This window comes from Dreissena polymorpha, chromosome 12 (assembly GCF_020536995.1).
Source record: "Dreissena polymorpha isolate Duluth1 chromosome 12, UMN_Dpol_1.0, whole genome shotgun sequence".
Classification (NCBI taxonomy): Eukaryota; Metazoa; Mollusca; class Bivalvia; order Myida; family Dreissenidae; genus Dreissena; species Dreissena polymorpha.
The window spans coordinates 12,709,714-12,737,339 of NC_068366.1; the positions used below are offsets into that span (position 1 = coordinate 12,709,714).

At 34.7% G+C, this 27,626-nt stretch overlaps 1 protein-coding gene across 1 annotated transcript; it reads left to right on the top strand.

Moving 5' to 3' along the window:
- Positions 1 to 201: 201 nt before the first annotated feature.
- On the top strand, positions 202 to 27,626 carry LOC127852368 (gamma-aminobutyric acid type B receptor subunit 2-like). Its single transcript, XM_052386328.1, has 18 exons — positions 202 to 210; positions 614 to 717; positions 9,482 to 9,641; positions 10,373 to 10,582; positions 11,568 to 11,756; positions 13,652 to 13,762; positions 14,815 to 14,880; positions 16,362 to 16,548; positions 17,268 to 17,441; positions 23,485 to 23,613; positions 23,863 to 23,952; positions 24,350 to 24,500; positions 24,750 to 24,864; positions 25,147 to 25,257; positions 25,435 to 25,560; positions 25,680 to 25,829; positions 26,279 to 26,467; positions 26,611 to 27,626. The coding sequence occupies exons 2-18, from the start codon at positions 617 to 619 to the stop codon at positions 26,749 to 26,751; spliced, it is 2,400 nt and encodes a 799-aa protein (XP_052242288.1). The 5' UTR covers positions 202 to 210; positions 614 to 616; the 3' UTR covers positions 26,752 to 27,626.

Consider the following 27,626-nt stretch of genomic DNA (forward strand, 5'->3'; position numbering starts at 1 on the left):
TACAATATGTATTTTTTTATTGACAATTCGCAATCCAATGGCATTTAGGACGCGTTGTATTATATTTACATTTAGCTGTTACCCGTTAAATTAACAGCGAACAGTTGTTACGCATTACAGAAAAACCGGGAAAGTAATTATATGGCTGCGTGATATAAGCAGCGCATTCGGATATGAACATTTTAGTTGGCATACGACCAGTTGTTGCATGTAAGCGCATTTTCAAGTAAACATTGACGTACGAATGTAATCGTGTTATTTGTGTGTTACACTAATTTTAATTTTCAACTCAGGATAAGTGACTAGTATAAATGTGAATCTACGAATGATGCATATTTTCGAAGTATTTGTATGAGTGCCAATATTTGAGCTGATCAATATGTAATCAATGTAATTAAAACGAAACAAAACGTTACAGATTTATGCTTCACAAATTGAAACTAAGTGATGCAATACTTATTTTTTAATTTTATAAAAAATGAGCAGACGCAGTATCAATGACATGCTATCAGTTTATTTGTTAACCGTGCTTCACGAACATTTACCTTTATTGCGACTTTATCTTCTTAACTACAAAGTCCGCATTATTCATTGTTGTCTTTGCGCATTCCAGATTATGGCTACATCTCCGAAGTACGTGTGGAAGCAAGTCATGCTCCTTCTCGCCATCTCCGTAAGGGCCCAATCTTTAGACAGCGACATCAAAAGTGAACACAGGTACGAATAAAATATATATATATAAAAGATTTGAGCGCAAAACTCGGTAGACATAGAACAATGAATGATATGTTAATGCATGACTCCAGAGGTCAAAACCAGGTAACTGTTACTCACCATAAAATAGAATTACACTTATTACTGCACTTATATGAAACGTTCACGAGATCTTTTAGCAATGTGCGCTATTATTAGTTGATAAATGTCCGAAGGATGTTAAATAAACTAGGATCTAAACAGTAGTGTACCTAGCTGATGTAAGATCTATGTCAATGGTAAAGTGTTTTTTTAATGTCAGCAAACGGTTGTTTCTGTTACAGTAAAATAGTGATGTGTGTACAAATTTTCGATTGTGTTGTAAAAAAAACAAAATCGGATGATTTTATACATTTACCAATGGCAAGAGAAAGCATGAACAAATGCTATCGCGTTTGTACATTCATTTAGGCAATGTAGTTAAGTTGTACTGATGTACACAGGATTTCAAAACAGAATTTTCTGTTCATTTATATTATGCAGTCTTTAACGTAGAATCATTATTATGTTTAGTATGGAATCATACATTTATACATTATATAAAGGACGCTTAACATCTCATTCCCACCACAATTGTACATGTTGTTAAATAATAAATACATGTATTATTAACAGTCACCTGAGATTTCAAAAACAGCACAGTCGCATCCAATTATACGGAATATAATTAATCGCATCTGTAATAGCTACCTTTGTTTATACTCCTGTAGAACTAATTATTTCTCTGCCTTTCACCGATATTCACCTCCGTTTAAAAGGGGTTTTCTATTATTATACACGGAAGTTAGTCCCTAATATGGCGATGTTTAACGAATCATTGTTAAGAGCAAAAGTGAAATCAACTATGAGTTTATTATCCTTATACTGACGATAACAAACCTTGTAAGCATTTTTGAAAGGACTGTTAGTTCCCACTAATTTTATTTACATATACTAAGAGTTTATATATTGAACAATTACACTATTGCATGCCCCCACACTTGGTTTATAAGGACTCGAACTGCGTTTTCAATCCATGTTTACACTACGCTAATATGCAACACGAACAAAATAGTGTACTCACCGCTGGTTATTGTTTATATCCGGTACTGGTTTATTCAATATTATGAATGGGTGTGGCACAGTTTGATTTGCTTATTTAGACAAACACAAGGTATTTAGTTTTACAACTTCTGTACGTATGTGTTTTCTTGTTTCAAAAATATGGTACGTAAACGCTATTCGTACATACTATAATTATATAACTTTATTCTTGCTTAATTGTTAACACTTATATATCCCTCAACAACGCTATTTGAACATGTTTGTGAATGATAACGAAACACCACATACATCAATTTCTATATAAAACCAATTTCACAGAACGGTTTTGTTTGACGTTTGCACCAATACAAAGACACGCTACTTAGTTTCAAATAAGTCACACGGTCCATCAATCCATTTTTAAAACTTTTCAGACTCGAAAATTATAATATAATATTATCTTCTCTTTAAAGATCGACTGATATATAAATAATACAGCATATATAAGATAAACTTCAAAAGACTTACGTTTACTTTGTATGTTATTTTTTGAAAGGTGTCATTTTTTTCTGGAGCGTCTTGTCCTTTGTTTGTGATTTAAATTATTGTCTGGCTTGAAGTGCAGTGTTTTGTTTACAAAATATATTGTCTTTTTAATATCCCTGACGGCTAGCCACAATCTTTATATGAAACCATTGTTTGAATGTGATATTCTGTAACATAAACTTGTCCATTAAAAACAGTTTTATATTTCGTTATCTATGTACATCACAGCGAACCTGATCACATATTTGATAATATCGCTCTCTGCTGTAGTGAAGCTTATGTAAAATGATCAGACGAAACACGAAAACTTCGAGAAACAAACTGGATAAGGCAACTCAATTCTCTTCAGTCCCATGGAATAAATAATCAAAGCGCTGATGGCACTGAATTTGTTCGCTGTTGTATAATCTTAGACGCAACTCAATTTTCAAAATTATGTTATAGCTTTTTATATCGCAAGTTTGAAATGACCACAACCAATTCAAATTTATAAAGAGTGTGTCTTAAAGCACAGGTCGAGATGGTTTTTTTTCCAAATCATTGATACAGCTAATCATTGTGCACAGGCTAATCTTATTTGACATACATTAAGCCCTGTTTTCCCTGAAAGCAGCCAATATGTACCGATTTCAATGATAAGCATTAGACTGCCCAACGTTGTCCTACAAGCTGTTAAATACACACTATGTAGTGTACCAGTGAGAACAGGTAGATGCGGTGGTTAGAGCATTCGTCGTCTGCTAAATTTGACTGCAGCTATCCACACAGGCAGTCATGGGTTACGGTTTCTATCGTAGCTAAGCCCATACTGATTTGCGAAACTGCGTCTGCATTTTTTGTGAGCTAACGCTCACACATAAAAAAACACGTACTAATATAACAACTTAATGCAAAATTCTCACTTCCATTTTAACCATTTTAACGTTAGACCGATATAACAAACATTTTAAGCGACATTTTATAACACACAATTGTAATAAGTGTAAGTAGAAAATCACAAAATATGACACAAAAATGAATGCAAAACGTTCACTGCAACGTTTAATGTTTTATTATTACATCGACATAATGAACATAACGGGCGTCAGTCTATAACACAATTTTAATATGCGTAAATTAATAAATACAAACACAAATAAAACGTCACCTATCTATAAAAACAAGACTGAATGCCGAAAAGTTAACTTCAATTCTTACAAGTCATCGATATCATAAACATCGCGGTCGCCAATCTTAAGCAAAGGGTTTAAATCAGCGGAAAGATGTTTCCTGATGTTTACAAGACAATGGTGCGAATGTTCATTCGCACTGATGAATCTTAAACTACTATCTCTATACACCCCTATAGAAGACTAATAGTCGAAAGCGCTAGGGTATAAAATACTTATTGTTTACACTGTTTGAAAAATTTCTTTCTCATACATATGAAATATTCATGCATAAATTTATTTAAAGGACATGTTCACATATATTTTGGAGAATGTATTTTATGTATTTAAAATCAAATATAATTTATTTATCATGATCTTGACAAAGTTTAATATCAAGAAAACAAGGAATATACAATTGTGATCCTGAATCGAATCGGTAACCTTTACAAGAATAATCTTACCTTCAACCATTTGGCAAATCGGGCTTAAGAAATAACAATCTTAATATTTCAACCCTACATAATTAATATACATATTTATATTTTAAGATTGCTGGGTATCAATAAAGCAAACGTTATTTTGTTTCACTGAGAATACTGCGACAATTTTAGCATTGTGTTATGGATCTACTGCAGTACTTGTTATTCTTATTTTTTACATTTTCCATCTGGTCATTTTAATCGGGACATAAACCTCCCTCAATTGTGAACTTTTAAAAACAAACAATGCACATAATCAAAGAGTACATTGTTATTCAATTGGCCAAATAATCATCAACACACACTTTATTTTAATACCTAGGTAGTATTTTATGACAATTTTATCAAGCATATTTTACTCATCTTAATTATGCAGCCACGAGTGTATGTATATAGGACTCCGTTCTTTACGTTGCTATAAATAAGCGAATGCCGTGTTACTGAATTTGAAAAATATACACTCTAAACATTTACACTTATTTTCAAACGGAATGTATGTTTAAGGTGAATCTAAATTGAGCATACCAACAACGAACGAAACTACAAAATCAAGATGAACATGCTATAAAATCACTACAGCCACAATAAATAACATGTGTGATGCTTGCATAATCACACTAGAAACAATACAAAATGCTAAAGGGCAAATAGAAACGTTATGTTCTATTTCAACTTAATTGTATATAAACACTGTAGCTAATGCTAATTTTCTAAATTATGTTCACCATTATATCCTTTTACAAATAACATTTACTAGTTGACATTTACAACGTTTGTTTTCATTACTTGATTCTAATGAAATGCTACATTCCCCGATTTGAGTGCATATATTTGATGTACTAATTGTGTGGCCGTTTTTATTGTCATATAAGTCATATAGCATGGGGTAACTATGCTAAAACGAGTGTCTACGGAGACAGTTAGAAGAATTTTGTTCTGATACATTTTTGAAGACATTATATTTGGTATTTATAAACATATTTTAAGATATTGTTATTTTATTTTGCGTTAACGAGAAAAAAGGAATTTACAAAAAAAAACAACAACAAATATTCATGATCATTCTCGGAAATATACGAAGTTAACGGATATGATATTTCACTGCGCAGATCGAGCGCGCAAATCGAGCGCGAAAAGTTCTACGTGAGACAACGTACACAATCTGTACACCGTTCTTCTCAGGGTAAAGGCCCAGTCTCAATATGATGCCGGCGGAGCCCCGGTGCGTGATCTCGGATCTACCGGGATGAACCGGAGCTCTACCGGGATGAACCGGGGGTCTACCGGGAACGACCGGGATGAACCGGAGTAAACCGGGGCTCCCCCGGGAAAGTATTTAAATGTTAAATACCTCCGGGATGTACCGGGAGTCATCGAGAAGGACCGTCAACGACCGACGCGGCACCGGGAACAACCGGGACGGCACCGGAAACAACCGGGACGGCACCGTAGCTCCACCGGGGCACATACAGACCCCGGCAGAGCTACGGCATCGCCCCGGTGGAGCCCCGGTGAATGCCGTTTGAGTCCCGGTATTGCTACGGAGCATAAGTCAACCGGCGCTCTGCCGGGACGCCACCGGCATTCACCGGGGCTCCGCCGGGGCATTACCGGCGAAAACTGGGGTCAAACCGGGACGTTGCCGTACCTCTGCCGGGGTCTGAATACGGTATAGCGCCCGGTGAGTGCCGGCGGTGTTACGGTATACCGGGGCTATGCCGGGACGCTTCCGGAATACACCGGAGCTCAACCAGGGCACTACCGGCGACAACCGGGGCTATTCCGGGACGCCTCGGGCTTTCACCGGGGCTCAACCGGGGCACTATCGGCGACAACCGGGGCTCTGCCGGAGCTTCACCGGGATAAACCGTAGCCAGTCCGGGTTGACCGGGACTCTGCCGGGCTGTTGACCGGCTTTAACCGGGGCGGCACCTTGAAATAGTGTTACTGCGTTAAAAAATTTCTATGAATCATCCCGGTCCTCGCCGGTCGACCGGCGTTAGCAAACCGGGATGAACCGGCCTCTACCGGCAATAGTGAGACTTGGGCTTAAGTGGATTTTCTTTTTTTGTACACATAACAAAGGAAGTATGACTGTTTCTGATCTGTTAATTATGTAATAGAAAGCTTTTTTATGCTATTGACAGTGATTTATTTGACGCCAACAATAACAGTTTATGCGGCCATGTTGTTGTTGTTGTATATCTTCACCGCCTATGTAGACGAACCTCTACAAGATCGGTAGAGTTTAACAAAAGGTTATCGTTCCCAAAACCAGTATCGTGTTGTCCTCCACCATCTTTGCTATCCTAAATGCATTTTACGTCACACTAAATCTAGTCCCAGGCCTTCAGCGCCTACAGCGTTTTGATTAATTAATATCATCAAACCATCAAACAAGGAATATATATATATATATATATATATATATATATATATATATATATATATATATATATATATATATATATATATATATATATATTTAATAGTTAGTGCTTAACGCGGAAATAGAAATAACATTTCATGAATTACATTAAACACACGAAATAAACAGCAAGATATCCTAAAATATCCAAAAGATCCCTATTAAGAAATTAAATATAATCGGTAGTAAATAGGACCGATTCCATTCATCCTAAATTTATTTACAACGGTTTTATAATCTGTAATAAATTGTAAACAAAATAGATGTTAAAAATTGATTTAACGTTTGAGGATTTTATACGTATCAACTCGCTTTTTTGGTAGTCACACTTCGTTCAAACACAATAATATTTGTAAGACATTTTTCTCATCAGTACGTATGATCTTACTTAATAAATTTTTGGTATTATTAATTATCAGATTTCTGTTAAAAAAACGTTAACTTTCTATGCAACACATCGCAACCTTCGGTTTAATGCTCTTTAAACTGGGTACAAAGGTATTTATCTATCTCGATTAGAGTAATACAAGCAAAAGAGGATTCTTGGTAAAGAAGTCATTGTCAATCTGAACAAAAAAAAATAAAGACAAACTAAAATACCATGTTAAATTTCAAACAATTTCTTCATCAAATGCATTGGTTTCATCTAACCATTCAGCCTTGTTTGTTGGATTTTAAGTAAACTTTCACTATTAAAAGTTGAAAACTGTTGTTAATATATAAATATATATATATATAAATATATATATATATATATATATATATATATATATATATATATATATATATATATATATATATATATACATATATAAGATTAACCAATAGTGGATTAAAACAATTTTCATGTCTGGCTTTGCAAAATTGGATAGGTAAATTTATAAACGGGCCGTACCTGGCACAAAAACCACCCGCATATATGTAGTTTTCTTGTTAAATAATATACAAATTCCATGTCACTGAAACATATATAAACATGGTATCAGACATTATGTTATTTTATACAAAGTAACAATTATATAAAAGATATCATATGTGGCCTTTAACAAGTTACAATGAAATATAAATAAAAGATCTGGTAACATGCCAAATGGAATATATACAACAAAAACATATAATTACATGAGATCTCAACTCTTTCTCGTTCTCGCTTACCATTTGTGGAATGTGTACGGAACTCTCTCTGTACAATGATCACGGCGGGTGCTGCAAATACGATTAAAGTGTGAAGAGTATGGGAAGAGTATTGTCAGGATGACAGTGCTGGTTTTCTGAATTTAACTTCATTACCAATAAAATCTGAGTTATATCAGCTCATAACATAAATACAACTCAATGAAAATACAAGAAAGAGTAAATGCAAAAAGGTAAAAATAGAACTGACGTTATATTGAAGTAATGGCAACTCTCGCAGTATAAATGTATATGTTACAAGAACATGTGAACAGTTCGGTGTCCAAGTTTGAATTGACCACTAGACAAAGGGCGGGAAAATCACTGGTCAAGCCTGACTGAACAATCACATAAACTGGACATATGATAATCATATGCTTGACTGACATTAACTCTTAGACTGGCCACAGGATCACAACTTAATAAGTAAACCATGTAAAACCAAATGAGTTAAAAGTAAATAATAGCATTAAAGCAGAACACATGAATTGAATACTTGAAATGAATATTTCAACCTGTTACATTTTTTATTTGTGAGCAAAGCTCACAAATAAGGGAGACGCAATTTTGCAAATCAGTATGCCTTAGCTACGGTAGGGCCCTTAACCAATGACTGCCTGTGTGAATAACTCTAGTACAATTTAGCAGACGACAAATGCTGAAAGCGTTTGGTATAACCACCTTATCTGCCTGTTATCACTGGTACACAACACAGTGTATTTAACAGCTTGCAAGACAACGTTTGCCAGTCTAGAGTTTATCATTGAAATCTGTACATATTGTCTGCTTCAGGGAAAACGGGGCTTAATGCATTTCAAATAAGATTAGCCTGTGCACACTGATTAGCTGTATCAATGATTTGAAAAAAGCACACAACTCGACCTGTGCTTTAAGACAGACTCTTTATAAATTTGTATCGGTTGTGGTTATTTCAAACTTGCGATATAAAAAGCTATAACATAATTTTGAAACTGAGTTGCGTCTAATATAATACAACAGCGAACAAATTCAGTGAATTCAGCGCTTTGATTATAACAAGTATTTGATTATTTGGGATTGTCTGTGAATAGTAAACACCAAGAAATATAAACGATTGTCAGAGATTAAATGTAAAGACACATATGTTAATTATTCAGTTTTAAGTAGATGTATAATCGTGTGTTAAGTTTAATGTGTTAACATGTTTAACAGTATTAATGTCGTATTACGGCAGTTAGTTAAAAAACACTCACCTTACGAAGTAACGTTTAAGCTGGTTTACGAGGCCGGTCCGGTCCGGGTGTCGAAAGTACTTTCACTCTACCATCAGAGCAGAAACAAAATGCGAAATGCTTTCTGATGGATTCTATATTTCTAGGTATACAGAAGAAATTAATTACTTTACGCGGGTATCCAATTAAAACCCATAAAAATTGTGCAGTGTTTTTCGTTGGGAGATTCATGTTCCGCGCGTTTATTGATTAGCCAATTAGTGTATAAAGAATTGAGGATAACTGATAACAACTCGCGATTTTGTATAGTAATTCAATGCTTCTGACGGAAGATATGAAAGTTCCGCACGACTTCTTATCCCCGCTTTCGACAGTGTTAAACAGACAATTTTTTATGGAAGATATAAAAGTGCCCAACGATTTTACAGCCTGTTTCTTCTACATCTTCTAGCTTTTACGACTGCTGTACTTTGTATATGTGTATTGCTTTTTCGCGGAAAGAGAACATTCGGCGAAAACTGATAATCTCGATTCTTATGATATACTTTTGTATCATAAAGCGGTGGGCTTTCCATCAATATTGCTATCAATTCCGCAGTCAGGCAGAGGGTTCCTCTCAAGTCGTCCAATCATATCATTCATATTAAAACATGTCGAAAAGTGTACATTTTATATTTAAATTATTGTCAAAACGGAATGAAATTTTGTTTTGCGCAGTGAATTACCGAAAGAAGTACGTCTAATTGCAACACTCCCATTAGATTATGACGAGGGCGAATTGTGCGGAATAGCCATAGAGAAAGCTCTGGAAGATATAAACGCGTTTCCAGGCCTTTTAGTAGGATACCATCTCACCTACGATATCGTCGACACGAACGTAATTATATTCGCACGAGTATTGTTATTGTATATATTTAGTATTAGTAGTAGTAGTGGTAGTGGTGGTGGTGGTGGTGATGGTGTTGGTGGAGGTGGTGATGGTGTTGGTGGTGATGATGGTAGTGGTAGTGGTGGTGGTGGTGGTGATGATGGTGGTGGTGGTGGTGGTGTTGGTGGTTGTGGTGGGATGGTGTTGGTGATGGTGGTGGTAGTGGAATTAGTTGTACAGGTGGTATTGGTTGTGGTGGTGTTGGTGGTGCTGGTGATAGTGGTGGTGGTGGTGGTGGTGATGGTGGTGGTGGCGGTGGTGGTGTTGGTGGAGGTGATGGTGGTGGTTGTACTTGTGGTGGTAGTGGTAGTGTTAGTGGTGATGGTGGTGGTATGGTGATGTTGGTGGTCGTGGTAGGGGCGGAGGTGGTGGTGGTTGTTGCGGCGGCGGCGGCAGCAGCAGCATTAGCAGAAGCAGTATAGTATGTCAAATAATCTAAAATAAGCCTAACCAAACATATATGTGGTTTGCGAGTGGTAATTCTATGAACCTATGTTCTTTTGAATTTTTATTTAAGTACTTGTAATAGCTTATTTTAAACCGGTCAATAGAACTGGTTAATGACGATGCAAGGAAACTACTTCGTTCTTTTATATTCCGATACTTACATATTAAGCAAAAAAGCATTGTTGCATTTTATTGCACAAACTGTTATTATAGGTTCTAATTATATTTTTCAGATGTGCTTCAACGGCGAAAGGGTGCGACGTTTTGCGGAAGAGCATTATCAATTCCTTTTTGACGAAGTCGTGCGACGTGAAAGGGTTCATAATTCAAAATCCGTTATTGAAAAGATTTCAGGAAAATGGAGATTTCCTTTTGTGTTGATCGGTGGTGTATGTCCATATGTTACGGCGGAGATATATAAATATATTGCTTACATTTATCAGGTAGGAATTAACATAAACGATTGTAAAAGTCCGAATAACATACTAATTAACATCTTTAATAAATTGTTATTAAAACGTAAATATTCACATCATATGTGCTACATGTTGCGTGTAAATATAAACGGTCATTTAGTATATGGTCGCGCTTTGTGTACGAAAACGTCATATTTTAAAACTCTTCGAAGTTTAATGTTGCTTGGTCACCATATTTCAGAGACACAATTACAAACGATCAATAAAATAAGCATAACAGGCCAATTAACAAATATGTTAATATTTAAAATGCCCAGATGTGTAATATTTGGTATGTAACCTTGTATTTTCAATTTGCTTAAATGTGACTCTCGGGCAAAACCCGGGTGGACATATGGATAGTATAGGCTTTATATGTAAAATGAGAACAATGATCAACAGGTGAGTGCTCGAGTGAAATATTGTCTCACTTGACGCCTATATTGTATTTGTATTGTTCTAACTTTGGATAACAACGAAACTCGTTGCTATTGAACATGACAACACACATAGTGTTATCAAATATAAGACACTTTATATTAGCAGTATTGTTTCTAATTCTGGATATGGATCGCTTTATTATCGTTAACTCTTAGTTTCCTATATATAATTATTGTTAAAATGGGTAATAATCTTTTAAAACGGGGGTTACATTTCAAGAAACAAATATCGTTACAATAGTAATGACATTTTGTGTGGTTAAACAATCATTATTGAACGTCTTTCATAAATAAATGTTACGTACTCATGTATGCTTATTTATAATGGATTGTTACATTGTATCTAAGTATGTATTATATATTTTATATTGTTTCCTGCCATAAATATAGAGTATTAACTATGAAAATTGATTTTCCAAAATCAAGTAGATGTTATATGTTTTGTTACACTTTGCACAAACTTTGTTTATAACAATAACCTGACTTAACAAGGATATGTAACTAAGATGCTGAATGTGCTTCATTTGTTTAAGGGCCGGAGATTGATTAATCAGATTTCATGTATTGCTACATCTTTCGACTTGGCTGACAGAACGAAATATCCAACGTTCACCCGACTTACTGCTCCGGAACGTTTAGGTTCTGCTTTTGTGCAACTGTTAGCAACCTTCAACTGGAGTCGTATAGCGATTATACGTGAGGAGGGAGAAAAAATGTCAATGGTAATGAACTTTTATTATAATACTCGTACGTAGGTAAGTTTAAATTGTAATCGATCTGCCTCGTGTCTGTCTGTATGTCGGCCTCTCAGTCTATCCAAAAACGTTTGCGGACTTCCCTTTGGCATTGAAATATTACGAAATGGCTTGGATCAAATGTTCATCGACATGAGACAGTGTTTCTTGCACAACAACTATGTGGCTATATTCAGAGTGAAGGTCAAGCTTTGCGGTAACATTAACAAATAAAACGCATGAAGTTTTCAAAATAGGGTTTGCATGGACAGTAACGTCCCGGGGCATTGAACGATGTCTAAGTAATGCGGCCTCTATGACACGATGTGTAACACACCACAACCATGTGGCTGCCTTGCGTCAACATCAAGCTTTGAAGTAAAATCTAAAAATGCATGGCTTTGTATTCAATATAGAGATTTTGAGGACCTTATGCATGAATGGATTTTAAAACTACTTGGCGCAGATATTCACACCAATTGACGGTCTCTCTCGCGAAAGAACAATGCAGTTGCCTTAAAGGTCAAGGTTAAATACTTAAGTCAAATGCCAAATTCAGCGCTTATTTTTCAACAAGGCCTTGATCAGTCAATGTCCTATGCAATGACATGTTTTCAAATACGGTGTAATCACTTATTTTTGCAGAAGTCTTATTTACGCGCATTTTAATGATCACTGGCGATATTTACAGATTTTACCATAGATCAGATTATCCTCATGATACAGATTCATTCAATGGACAGTGTTTATAATCCCTTAAATTGACGTGTTTTTAATTGTGTTTGCATGAAATGGTGACATCTTTTATTTGAAATATATTCCACTTAAGTTTTATGACACAAAAATAACTTTATCTGCTGTTATGTTCGAATTTCGTTAATACAAAAATCAAAATTTAAAAATGAGTAAATAGATGTATTAAAGTGTGTCAGTTTGAAAGGATCTGTTAAACAATTATCTACGACAACGTTAAGTCGTCTACCATCATGACTTTTGTTATAAATCATTGCCGAGCACAATTCTGTAAAGAAAAGTTAACTTTTAAAGCAATTATCAGTATTCTGAAACCACTTTTAGACGCAAACCACTGCTGATAAGATCCAAATCAAATACCCACCGGGAAACCTTTTTGTAGCAATACAAAATAGTGCATTTCCACTTACGTTTATCAACATCGGCGTTTTTATCCGCGATTGAAATGGCGTGAACTTGGTACATATATTATGTGATTTCACATAAGCTCTTAATGTTATTATTGTAGGTAAATATATATATATGCTTACGCACTCAACACGTGTAAAGTTAAAACAAAATTTAAGGAAATGAAATAAAAATTAATAGATAGAAATGTTATCTAATTAATAACAATTTCCCGTATTTTTAGACGTTTTCTGTTTTGTATATCAAGGTCTCAGTTAACTAATTAACTGGAAATAATCCTGCAGAAATTAGTTTTCATATAAAACTTACAAACTAGACGATGATGAAACAATCATTATATTGGACACATGATAAAGATTGTTGTATTATTAATCGTATTGTTTCTTAACACATGATAGCATGTAATTACTCCGCACTACCTCTATTAAGTAAATACTTCTGCAAAAAGATTACAATAAAATAAATATTATTTTCGAATCATGAGCTTTCGAACATTAACATGTGTTTAGTCAAATACGCTTCATTTTGTGTCTTCTGTTTAAATCATTTTTGTTAGACTTAAGTATTATTTTCAGATAAACAATTTGGCTACAAACTTTTTTACCAAACTTCCCGGTGTCCACACAACTTCCGCCTTCTTTGTTCACAAAAAAACGCTTTCTTTTCTAAATGTTTACATTTTTTATTATAAATTGTAAGTTTAAATTGTGTTCTTTGTTTAGCCTATACGCGACATTCTGAAGGAACTCAAACTTACGAAGGTAGATGTTATAGCCTCAAATACCATAAGTATTGGCTTGACTCCTGTGGTGCAACAGTTGGAGGTATTGAAGGTAAGAGAATTTAGTACATGTTATGTGTAAACAAGTGCTGAAATACAACGGTAGTGATACCAATACAGGTGTGTCAAGGTAGTTAATTATTAGTTACAAACACAATCAAACGAATTTTCCTTTTGTTGGGTATATATTTAGTGCAGGTCACTCCAAACAAGATACGTTGCCATTGATTTTCTTTAAAAAATGATTCAAATAAGTAATAGCAAACACATTTGTTTTGTTATTTTGTTACAACCACGGAACAATAATTTGAAATGAAAAATAGAATCCTGTTACATGCAAATGTTATTATACAAGAAAGCAAACACCCGAATGTGCCATTTATAGGACTACAAAACAATTATCAAATACCCTCCGAACAAGCCTTAAGTAATGGTATCTATTGAAATTTGCAGCGATTAACTTCACATGTAGTACATAATCATCAATAGTATGATACAAATAGTAACAAGCCATTTTTCTTCCATCGAATCAGTTTTAGTTTTCAGATATTTGACTTCAAATATTTTCATATATAAACATGTGACAACTTCAATCAACCAGCCTGATATAAAAGAAATTATGCTTTTTCTGCGAACATGTGTATAAACACAAGATACAATACAAATTCCAGATTATAATTATTTGTTTGCACGGTGTCATGGACGTGATATCCGAATTAATGTTTCGTCTTTACTGGTGTGCATACAGTGTTAACCCTTTAACGCGCGCATGCGCAGGTCGTTATGTGCGTACTGACAACACTTATCATGCGCTCATTCCAGTCTGCTCGCCGCACATTTAAGTCTAAACGTATTTAAGTACAAGTCCTTATCCTTGGACTTGCAATTCGTTAAATGCATATGTTCTCCATTTACCAAGACAATCGAAATTATAAGGGTTTAGTCATAGGTGAGATCTGCACGTGGGTACGTAAAATATTGTACGCAAAGAATTGCACGTGCACGCGTGAGACCACTACGTTTGCACGTGAAGTAAAACATTTATCGGTTGTCACCTCCAGACAACTGTTGGCATGGTCTTCATAATATTGATTTATTTTGCAGAATCTGGACGCACGTGTCATTGTTGTGAGTGTTGTTCAAAGCACTGCCATGGAAATAATATGCAGTGTAAGTTCTAGATATATAATCTAAATGCCATGTTACATTTGTGCGTATGATTCAACCGTAAATAAGCCTAAGACCACTATCAAAAATATACGCTAGTGTATGCCAGGACACGTTGGAAAAAGCTAAATACCGATCTAACACAGCTTCGAACGCTGATATACGTCAAGGAATATTTTTTGTACATGAACTAGTTGTATTGTGTTCGTATTTTGACGCTTAGCATACTCTTAGCAAACGATAAATACACGCGATTTAACTACAGCTTGGTAGTAGTTTACTCATATTCTGGTCATAAACTGAGATTAGCTGCCATAGAATGGCATGTTTTGTAACAAGTTGCAAATACGTTTAAAGTATGTAACGACTAGATATGCAACAGGAAAACCGGTTAACCTACTAAACGATCGGTTTAGCGGTTACATTTTGCTTGTAAAGGTTAACCTGAATCTTTTTTTAAATAAATTAAATACATGATCATGGATAAATTATATCAATAAATTATAATTAGCATTATATTACGATCTAGGTATATCATCATGATCTTGCTCCCCAACATCTTGATATTTGCTCATTCGTTTCATGTTCTCGCCTTAAATAGCCAGGGTCGATCATGCAAAACAACAATTGGCATTAACTGTACACCATACATAACATTTCATGACGCTCTACGTTTATGAAATGTCGATTGAAAACATACTCATTTCTCGACACTTAACGCTATAACCTACTTTGAACAGCTGGCCTCGCCGACAATGTGAATAAATAAAGTGGCAATAAATAAAATAAGCCAGTACATTAGTTGTTACAGAGATTGAGATGTGTTTATTGGTGGTATAAATTGTACTTGCTCGCCGCAAACATTTAATTTTTAATTTGTGCGGATAGGGGTCTATTAGCGTTATTTAACTCGCGATGAAAAATCTGAACATTACATAAAGTACTTAATTATACCCATATATGCATACATAACAATATATAGAGCCATTGGACTAGTTATTTGATGTTTTGTTAACCAATCTTCACAACAATATTAATTTTTTATCAAATATATATAATGGCTGCTAATGCTTCCATCACAAACGATCATAAATCACATGTGTTTTTAAAGATAGTTCAGTTACGTGCAATATGAAATGTGTGAAACTATAATTTAACATTTTGAAGGTTTGCAATTTACTAGTCAACACAAAAGAGTAAAGGGGCCTTTACCATGCGATGCCATCAATTACTATTATCAAAATATGTTCATTAACATTTCAATTTATTTTTCATAATTAATTTAAAATGTACTTGAGCTAAATTAAATGTTATGTGATTGTTTTAAAGAGTTATACTACAGAACAAGGCTCAATCATAGGTTTAAAGTATTGAACCTCAACCATATTAATTAAACTATGTTAACTTGCGTATCTTTGCCAACACTTGACGCCATCATTTCATTGTTCAATATTATGATCATGTATGTCATTCGATTAACTTAGGCATTCAACCTGGATATATATGGGAAACATTTTGTTTGGATATTTACGGACAACTATTACGAGTTCGTGAAGCATGGCAATGTCGATTGCTCGGTCGAAGAAATGCAACAGGCGGTGGAAGGGATGTTTTTTATAAACCCTGTGAATTATATACCCTTTGAAGGAACTAGCATAGCAAACATCACATGTAAGTAGAGTCGTTTAAGATTATTATATCGACAAGAAGCTTTAGGTATAAAGAACGCTAACCGAAACTTAAAAATAAAAGTGTATTATCACAGGTACTTATCTTAAACAACGAATCAATGACCCATTCGATTAATTTCGCCAATAAACATTTGCTAAATGAAACTTCATAATGCCATATTCAATACAGTACTTTAACTTCAATAACATTCATAAGTGGTTTTCACCTGTATTGAAATACTTTCAGTATTTAAGAAACACATCTGAATTTAAACCATTCATAAGTGGTTTTCACCTGTATTGAACTACTTTCAGTATTTGAAAAACACACCTGAATTTAATTAAATAAGTTTCTAAATTTCGCAAGTCAGCGAGCCTTACTTACACAAGATCAGTACGTGTTAAATGTAACATTTTATTTAACATGTTTAGTAATGTCAGATACTGTGAGCATATTTGAAAACGAATAAATACATTAGTAAATACCAAAATATGTCTAACAGTCTATATGTTGTTTACTGACAGATGACATTTTGATGTTTATGATGCCATGTTACCGAACGTAAACTATTAAATTTGTCATTCAAAAAACTGTAGCAAAATCAATTGTTCAAAACGTTATTTTATATGCGTAATGTAAAAGAATGTATACTAGCATATACTATCAAACTAAGCCTGACATGTTGTTTCTTAATCGTTGTTTTGTGTCTTTTTATAAAGACTCGGACCTCAACGCATATGCTAATGTCCTGTATAACGATTCCTATGGAATTATTGCCGATATTGACGAATCTTACCTCATCGGCAAGTGTTACGACCATGTATGGGTTGCAGCTTTAGCGTTGAACTGTTCTTTAAACTCAACACTGATTCTACAGAATCCACAAAAAGATGGTAAGTTCTCTAGACATTGAATTTTAATCAATAACACATATTTAAACGTGTGCACATGCATTCAAATTTATTATATATACTCTTTATTTCCACTTCTCAGTGATTTTGAAACATACAATATAAAAAAGCAGCAAATATACATTCACATATATGAATATAGAATCAAGTAATTTTTACATAAACCATAATTTACATATGAATATTATATATAAAGAGATCCACAAGACGTCTGTTTGTTTTAAAGCACATTACAGTTAATTTTACGTAATACACATATGAATGAAGTTACATATACTCCTGGTTGTCTCGTCATCGAGGGTGTTTGCCGCTGATATCAATAGTGTCACCATATCATATGAGTTTGTATTGGAATATATACATTCCTGTAAGTTGAACGCCACGGTGATCGAACCCAGTTCTTTTTGGTAGGCGTTCTGTTGAAGGTTCGGAAATGTTTTTTCATTGTCGATGCACCACTTGCTTATTCTTGAATGGAGAAATTTTTCAAAGAGTTTGTATAAAACCGGAAGTAGTGTGATAGGGCGATAGCTGCTGCATTTCGTTTTCGGTTTCCCTTCCTTCAGAATTGGGATGATTATTCCAATCTTGCATCCAGATGGAACATACGTCGCTTGTAACATCAGAGTAAACAGTGTTTTGCTGTAATGGAGCAGACAATCCCCGCCGTGTATTAGGTGCTCGCTAACTAGTTTGTCGTGTCCAGGTGCTTTTTTTCAATTTAAGCGTTTTCACTATTTCCGCAATTTCATTAATTGAAACGTCCTTGGCTAGGCACTTATCTTTCGAAAAGTCATTTGATTGCAAGAATATTTGTATTTTATTGTCCAATTTAGCATGAAGATAGGTATTATGAACGTTTGAGTATTTAGGAGTAAACACGTCTTCATAATATGAACTGAAGGTACTTGTAATGTCATTTGGGTTTCGTAGGATACCACTGCCGCTTTCTATTTCATTTATAGTCTCTTTTAGTTTATTTTGTTTCAAGCGAACCATTCTCCAGAAAGTACGCATGTCCATGCTATTGGCAGCCGTGTTTAGTTCACTGTAGAACAGTTCATTTGTATCGGCTATGGCTTTCTTTTGTAAATTAATAAATTTTCGTTTTGAATCCTTGTATTGTTTAAAGTACGGATTGTTTCTGCCAAGTAACTTTCCATTTTCGATCCAATGTTTTCTCGCTCGGCGTTGTTCATTGTGGGCTTCCTTTACAGAGCTATTCCAATACGGTTTAGCGTTTTTGTTAAATTTGCTTTTTGGCAAAGCTTGAGATGCACTTTTCATACATTTGACTATATGCTCGTACAGATTTTCAATGTCTGTCGAATGTAGTTGTAGCTGGGATGTATTAATGCACGAGAGATATGCTTTTAATAGTTCTTCATAGTTGTTTAAATTCAAACGGGTACATTTATTCCATGCAATTACATCATCACTTTTAATGTCAAAGTTTGTGACAGGTATTTTCAGCACAGTTTTTATAGGGAAGTGGTCCGACACTGAGCAACAGTCTTCGTTTACTTTGTTATTGTAGTTTATGATATCAGTTTGCCAATCACCAATTATCACATAGTCCAGTGTTTTCTGCGTTGGTTTAAATGTAAAGTCGCGTTTGCTCATTGTTTTTAAAGCCGTTAATTTGTTTTTGATCAGAAATTCTCGTAATCGTGTGGAACGTTGATCCGTACTTATCGCATTATCACTCGTGATATCGGCATTCATGTCACCGCATATGAGAATGATACCTTCGTTGGAAAACCGGTTTACGAGTCCTTGCAAACAATCAATGTATTCAATATACTCTTCAATTTCGTAATTCACAGGCGGCATATATACTGCAAACACAAAGATTGGTAATGAAATTTCAGTAAATATTTTCACTCCGCATATATTTTTGTGTTCAGTTAAGCTGATGGTTTTGGTGGAGAAGGACAATGTCTTTTTTAATAATATTCCGACTCCCCCTTTGCCGCATCTAGATAGTGGGGTCACTTCCGTTTCGCAGATGGAGTGTGCCGTGTACTTTGCATGAATTGTTTCAAGGAAGTGTTGAGATTATTTTTTCATCAGCTTGTGTTCAGTCACGATTGCAATATCTACACTGTGTTTATAAAGGAGGTGGCTGAGGCTGCCTGCCGATGATATGATGCCGCGAACGTTCCATGTGAGAACATTGCACGAATGAGTTGTCGATCGTATTACAGCCATTGTTTGGGTATCGGTGGAGGCAATTGAATGTTTGCGTCATATGCACTATTCTGCATTTTGGTTTCCGTATGGAGTAATGCGTTCCATTTTTGTTCTGAGTACCAGCGTCTACAATAAATGTTTTACGGCCAGAAGTCTTTTTTCTCTATTCGTTGCCAATCGTTCTGATAGAATGATATTTTAGCAGCTGAAGTTCCGCGGTGAGTGTTTATTAATTTGAGTTTCTCGGGTTCAACTCCTTTTTCAGTCAGGAAAGCTTTTATGCCAGCGTAGTTCGAATTTTCTGAGATGCCACCAATGTAGTAACGGCGTGCGTGGATTGGGCGAACACTTTGGAATATCGGTGTTTCCAGGTTTTTTTTATTGGCGTCACGTGTGTATGATTTTGAGCTGTGTTCACTATGCATATTGTTATTGTCGACTGCGAGTGGAAAATTGTTCGATACCTTTGGTTTTGTCACAATTTTCGTTTGATAAGGTAAAACATTTTCATCTGTTGTATCTTGTACACATAATGTGGTGTCTTGGTTATATTGTCTATTGACAATCACAGGTATAGCATGTCCCTTCGGCGGTGATAATTTCACCATGTCTGCGTAAGTTTGCTTTTGCTTCTTAGCTTGCGTGTGGTCGCTTTCGAGTGGTATTTGTACTGGACAGGAAATGTTTCGTTCTGCGATATCAAAATGAGTGGTTCCTTCTGTTTTTGACAACGTCGGGGATATGGTTGGCTTCTTATTGAATGCACGTGTATGTTGCTCTATTTCTTGTCGAAGTGTAGCCATTTCATTTTTCAACGTTTGTATTATGTTCACGTGATAAGTGGTTGTACGGTTGGATGCTTCGGCGAGATTTCGGCAGTACTGCTTTTCAATCAATTCTAATGATAATTGAGTTGTGAGCTCAAGGTCCTTAAGTCGCATTTGTTTCATTTCCACGATTGTTTGTTGCAAAATAGTGTGCTTAGATTGTAGCGACGCTATTTCCGTTTGCATATGCATTTGAGCCGTGTCGGTCGTACATGTACTCATTTTACTAAGTTGCGTTTGCGTTTTTTTCAGTGTGTCGTTCAGCATTTTTGGGTCATTGTTTTCGATGAATTGTTGGAGAGCATAACAGTCATTTGCATATTTTGTATGGCTTTTCTCTTGATCGGTTGTTCGTCTTTGCATAAGTGATCCGGCAGGACAGAGTGGCAATGTTTGTGCACGTTTGTATAGCATGTTCCTATATGTACATATATCATCATCTTTTTTGTCACACAGTTGCAATAATTTGCCAATGTAGCGCGTTTTTGGGAGATTTGAAAGGACGTTGTCGAGAAATGTACAGTTAAGTCCGGTAATCTTGCGCGTCCGGTAATCTTGCGCACTTCGCATTTGCGAATCTCGCAGACGACGAATGGTTTTCTTTAGTGATGAAAGCTGGAATTTCACATTTTAAAGAATAAACGGATTTAAAGGTTACGTATTCCATGCAAAATTAAATTCGATCATTACATTTAAACAACGGTTGCGTCATCCCTTTACATCGTAAACACTGGCCTTCTTACGAAAAATTCAAAATGAATCACAAATTCCCTGCAGTCTTTAGCGTTTTCATACTTTAAATTAAGAATTCATAAATCCAACGTGTAATTTAGCATTCCATTGCACAATATCCGATCAGTTTTGGTATTTTTTGCCATGAAAATATATCGCATCAGACGACATAGTCATCATTTCCCGCCATTCTGTCAAACCAATTTGGTATGATCTCCGCATGCGCAATGGCCTAGTTTTGATATTTTCTGTAAACTATGGAAGCATGATCGTGGTATCAAACCTGTTATGCATTTTTTTCACCCATACCGGTACTTTTTTATTATTGTACACTATTATTAGTGACTATATTATTTATTGATTTGTAGTGAACAAAAACTGCACTAGAAATCCACATTTAATTTCAATGGTTTTACAAACTGATTTTAAAATTATTTTTCTGGAATGTTTTTTGTCAATAATTGGACACCATATGTCTACAATTTTGGAAATTTTGCCTAAACGAGGTCAGTATACAAAGTGCGCAAGATTACCGGACACTGTGGTAGTTTGAAAATGAGGTGAGTCATGTTTGTTTTGAAATCAAATCGGACAGTTCTACACTGATTTTATTAAATATTTTTGTGTTAATAAGCACATGAACTTATTATTTTCATAATAAATTTAGATATTTTGTTGCCAATTTATAAAAGAACATGTTTTTAAACCAATTGATCCTTAACTGCGCAAGATAACCGGATAGCATCGTATAGTATTCATGGTTACATACTGTCATTGATGGCTCGTTGTCCGTTTCATAATCCAGTGCGGTTTCCTCGAGATTTGATTGCGTATTATTGATGGGGCATTCTCCGGTAGAATTATTGTAGTTTAACGGGACTTGTTTTAGCTCCGTGAACGATTGTTGCGATAGCGCGTCATAATTATCACAATAATCATCGCTCCAATGTACTTGCGTAGCCGCCGGCCCTATCGGATGCAATGGGCTTAACAAGATGTCCATGTAACTACTTGCCATTGTCCTTGAGCGATGTTCGCATTATCCTTTATCATACGCACAGGTAAAATAGGTAATTTTCCCGCCTGTGACGAGGCTATTGTCTATGGGAAAAACTTAATTTGCAGTCTAATGAGTTTCGATAGCATACAATTAATTCCACAGTATGCTTAAAGTCAACTGAAATTCAATAACTATATAAAAATTCCACGTCACTTAATCCATTTTCCAACTGAATTTCGTAATTCCCGTCCACAACACAAAAACACGTCTTCACACATCAAAACCTTACTTAGCATCTCACACAATGGCAATACATTAGTACTATACAAATATTATGGTTCAAGCGTTGTTAAGTAACCCTTTATATTGGCAGAAAATATTGGATGAAACTGTTACTATTGGTTGTTGCAAACTAGTTTATATCTATTAAGCTCAAAGGTAATGGTAACATTCATAAGTCACATTTCAAATATTTAAAAAACAAACATTATTCGGCTACACGGAATGTAACTTTTAGTTAATCAGGTATTGTAAAAATGATTTGTCACAACTAATCAAGGTGTAAAATTGGCATCTAAGCCCCCAGCTCAATATCAAGTGACAATAAGAGGCCAACTATCAAATATGATATCGGTGTTTAACGATTTGGCGTACAATCTTCGAACATTTTGGTTTAATTGGGTACATGCACATAATTTAGAGAAGCAGAGGTTGTAATCAGTAATTGAATTATAATACAAATATGTATGAAGAGCTGACACGTCTGGCTTAATTAAAACTTTATTGTATATTTCGCTTATATATTCCACACATTTTGTTATAAGTCGAAAATTGGATAAAGGCTTTACCACCTGTAAATCTGGCCATAGCATATACAATCAGGACCGTATTTCCATAGCATATACAATTAGTAGCGCGTTCTGTCAAATATGGTATGTACTGTTGAAATCCTGTTTTCGTGTTTTTTTTATAGCAATCAAATAGTAAGCAAATTATTGTTTATTTCTAAAATTATCTTCCTTTAAATGAAGGAGCTAATATAACAACACATATGCATACACTTTATCTTCACTTTTATTTCAAGTACTGTTCATTTGGTTATGAGAATGATTCCGTACGGCGTATGCGTGATCGTTGCATATACCGTTTCAAAATCTGCCAGTTGATATAAGAAAATAGCTATATAGACCATATCAGAAGCGCATGCGCATTTATTACCGAACCTCATTTGTACCATTATCAATCAGCTACATCAATTTCCTATTTATTTTAGAATTCTTCGAAGAAATGGTGAAAACAACTGCTGACTGCATTGAAAGGGTAGATTTTGTAGGGACATCTGGTAGAATTAGGTTTGAAGAGGGGGCTCTCAATCCAAATGTCGAATTGCAACGCATTCAAGGTAATGGAACCTCATGCACATGCTAAAAATAAATGCGTTCTTAAAAGTCATATTGCATTTGTTCTTGAGAGTATACCGCAAGGTTAAATAAGGAACACAATTCGTTCAAATAAACTTATTTCCAGCAACACATATGTATTGTATGGATGACAAATAACGTAAGGTAAAGTCTTTCTGATTACAAAAGGGTTTGATTCAGATACATTTATATTGATTTGAAGTTTTTTAAAGTTCATATGATTTTTACAGATGCGAAGACAATAGTGGTGGCATATTTTAGGCAGGGAAATGGCAAAAATTCCCAATATGAGTGGATAAAAGAAGCACTTATTTGGAAAGGTCAGACTAACATGCATCTCTTAGTCGTTTCAAATAAAACAAATTAACACTCCGTCTGAATGCATCATCGATACAGTTGCAAAGATATTATGATATAGAAATGATACCAGTATGGTTTTGCAATTATTCAACGTGCTATATATTATGAGTGATTCGTGTCAATACCAATAGCGCTTTTGTCTATACGTCTTCTTTAGGGGTTTATACAGGTATGAGTTCATGCATCTGTGCGAATGAACAATCGGATCATATATATATACATGAAAAATGCGATATTTTGCTCAAAAATATTTTTTTTAATTGAACCATAAAACATTCTTTTAGTGAATCATATATTTAAATGAATTATTAACAGTTTTGCGATAATAAGAGCAATATTTTGTTTTCGTGTTTTCAGACGGTATTATTCCAATAGATTCTCTTCGCACAATGCTCATCGAGAAGTCCATTCCTATGTCATTATACTGTACGATGTGTGTTTTTGCTGGTGTGGGAATAGTTTTCACAATCGCTTGTTTCGTTTGCAATGTTATTTGGAGGAAACACAGGTAAAATGCGTAGCGTGTCAGTTTTAATATTTACATTTAGATGAAACACACGTTCTAGCATTAGATAAAACTTTGGCGGCTGAGTCTGCATTAATTAAGACGTTTGATAAAATGCTTCGACTATGTGTCTTTATAGCAGTCTATTTCTTCAAAAACGTGCAAATTAGCAATTCATGTTTTGCTATTAAAATACATATTTTTTTATAACTTGAGTATGAAAATAAACGTATTTCATGCGAATCTTTTCAGGATAGTGAAAATGTCATCACCAAATATAAACAGCATACTACTAGCTGGTTGTTTACTTCTGTATGTAACTATAATTATAAAGACAACGGCAACGACAACCAAAGCAATTTGTGCGGTAAGCTTTATATATTACGATATTTATTGTTCGCTGCTGATGAAAAGAGCAAAATATGTATTTATTGTGTTATTCTATATTTCTTGAGTTTCATATAGAGCTTTTGGCAGTAGAAGGCAAAGCATATAATCATATAATGGTTGTAATGTTTGTCCCCATACTGCAAGGCGTGTTATGTATTCATCCTTATTACGCGTTTGTATCATTAATACATGATATCCTATTTTCTTATTAATTATTACGAGATCTGCGTTAAGCATTATGATTTTCCTTTTCATTTAGGTACAATTGTTTTTCTTCTGGATAGGATTCGCTTCTGCATTCGGTTCAATGCTTTCCAAGACATGGAGAGTTCACAGAATTTTCAACAACAAAAAAATGAAACGGAAAATGGTTTGCCAAATTAAGCAAATTTAACACAAATACAATCGTTTTGCTATTCAAATAAGTAACGTTTATTTGTTTGTTTTTCCACCGATTTTTTATAAATACACAGCCTTACTTAATACTATAATGATACCAATGATTAATTCGTGTGCATATCAATGTTATATTGCTTTATTTGTTCAGTCCATTAGTGACAAACATCTACTGGTCATCATCGGAATAGTCGTAACCATGGAAGCAGCTTTATTGATAGTTTGGGAGAGTTTCTCGCCGCAGCGAGTGATCGAGCAGGAACTAAAGAAAGAGAATGTATACTTAGTTTGATAAACAAAACAATATATATTTTGTATTAAAGAAAATTTAATAAGTGGAGTAATTAGGTTTTATGTGTACCGGTTGTTGGACAATGTTTTTTTAATATTTCAAAGGTGACCACAGAAAGTGGGGAAAAGGTGGTACTTGTATCTTTTTACCGCGTTTGTGACTCGGAACACTACTCCTATTTCATCTGGACCTTTCAAATTATGAATGGCGCTCTTATTTCCATCGGAGCTATTTTGGCATGGGAAACCAGACAAGTACGTCATTTTATCAACAATGATTATGTGCCTCACAATGCGCCTATTTATTTAATGTGCATTGACACAGCTGTGAATCGTTTATCCGTCATAACCTTATACATTATTTTATTTTGACATACTTTTGCAAGCTTTTATTAGTTTTGTTTGGCTTTTACCATCACGAAATAAAACAATCATTTCATTTAATATTACCTTGTTACTGAAGAAGTGTCTTTGGTGATAATATCATTTTGATGCGACTTCTACTGTTTGTTCCAACATCTATTCATCTCTGCACTGGTAAACAGCAGCAGTGCGAACATTTTAGAAATTAATTGTTTGCAAATATTCAATTGCAATATTTTGATCTAAGTTTATACGGTTAATCTGTTAAAATATGTTAACACACAGTTAGATATCCTGCAAATGCATGATTACAATTAGTACTCGGTATATATACACATTAGGTGCACATTGACGCCCTAAACGACTCCAAGACGATCGGTATATGCTTGTACAACGTTCTCATTCTGAGTGCCGTGGGCCTGTTCCTGTCGCGGATTATTGGGGACAAACCGGTTGAACTGAATGGAGTCACTTCCGTGTGCACTTTCGTCGGAACTCTCGTCTCGGAGATGCTGATATTCCTCCCAAAGGTTAACTGCACTTTATAACTCAAAAGCTTAGTTATATATAAATAATTATTATACTATTAAAAATGCATGTGTCGAGAGCACAATTATTGTATTTTCATTATTGATAATATAATTTTGTATTCCTTTATTTTTCTATCCAACAGATGTTAGCTGTTTACCGGAACCCCATTGCAACCCCACAGACTGCTGTTAATAACGAAGAATGCTTGACACCCTCGAACATAGCAACACAGCGCATTGAAGTAGTTGCCATGCATGCATCAGAAAAGGAAACCACAACTTAAACTGCAGAAGAGATGGATAAGCATCACAAATGGACTGACGACGAGATTGAATAGGTATTAAACAATAAAATGACGACATAATTTGATTTGCAACACAAATTGAACTTTCGACGAAATTAAAATTAATAATACAAATTGAACCTACAGTGATAGTAAATTGATATCACACATCAACATTAAGAATTGATTTGATTGACATTTCAAATTGAGCTTATGATCAGATTATATTCAAACCACACATTGAACTTAAGACGATTTAGGAAACACGCCGAGATTGGATTCACAACGCAAATTGAACGTACGACAATATTTCATTGACAACAAATATTAATAATCAATATAAATTATAATTTTAAAATGTAATTGGCAGTTTATTGTTAAACGACGATACTTGCAGCTTGTTGCTGAATTGTACGATGGTGATTGGAATGTCAACCTATTGTAGTCGATACTCATTCGGTTTCATTTTATCATGCCTGCGTGTTTTCAAATGATAGTGCCCTTGTTTGTATACAACCGTAGAGTTGTCCAATTAAAATTATATTCTCTTTACTTGCTATTTAAGTTATACTGTGATTCTATGTGGTTCAATTGTATTTATATTTGAATGCTTTGTAAATATTGTTGTGCCGATATTGGGTTTGCAGCTCATTCAAAACGGCTTAAACCCCAAAATCGTTTCATCGACCGTTCAAACGAGACGAAACCATTTTAAATAGTGTTTATGTGTTTGCTTTTCATTTTTATTGTACGTGTTCCGTTTCATTAAATGGTCGCTTATTATAATAAGGCTGCTCTACTTTATGTATAGCTGAAGTTTCACTTTGTGTAAATGTAATTTTATCACATTATTTTTAATAAACTTCCTTGTATAA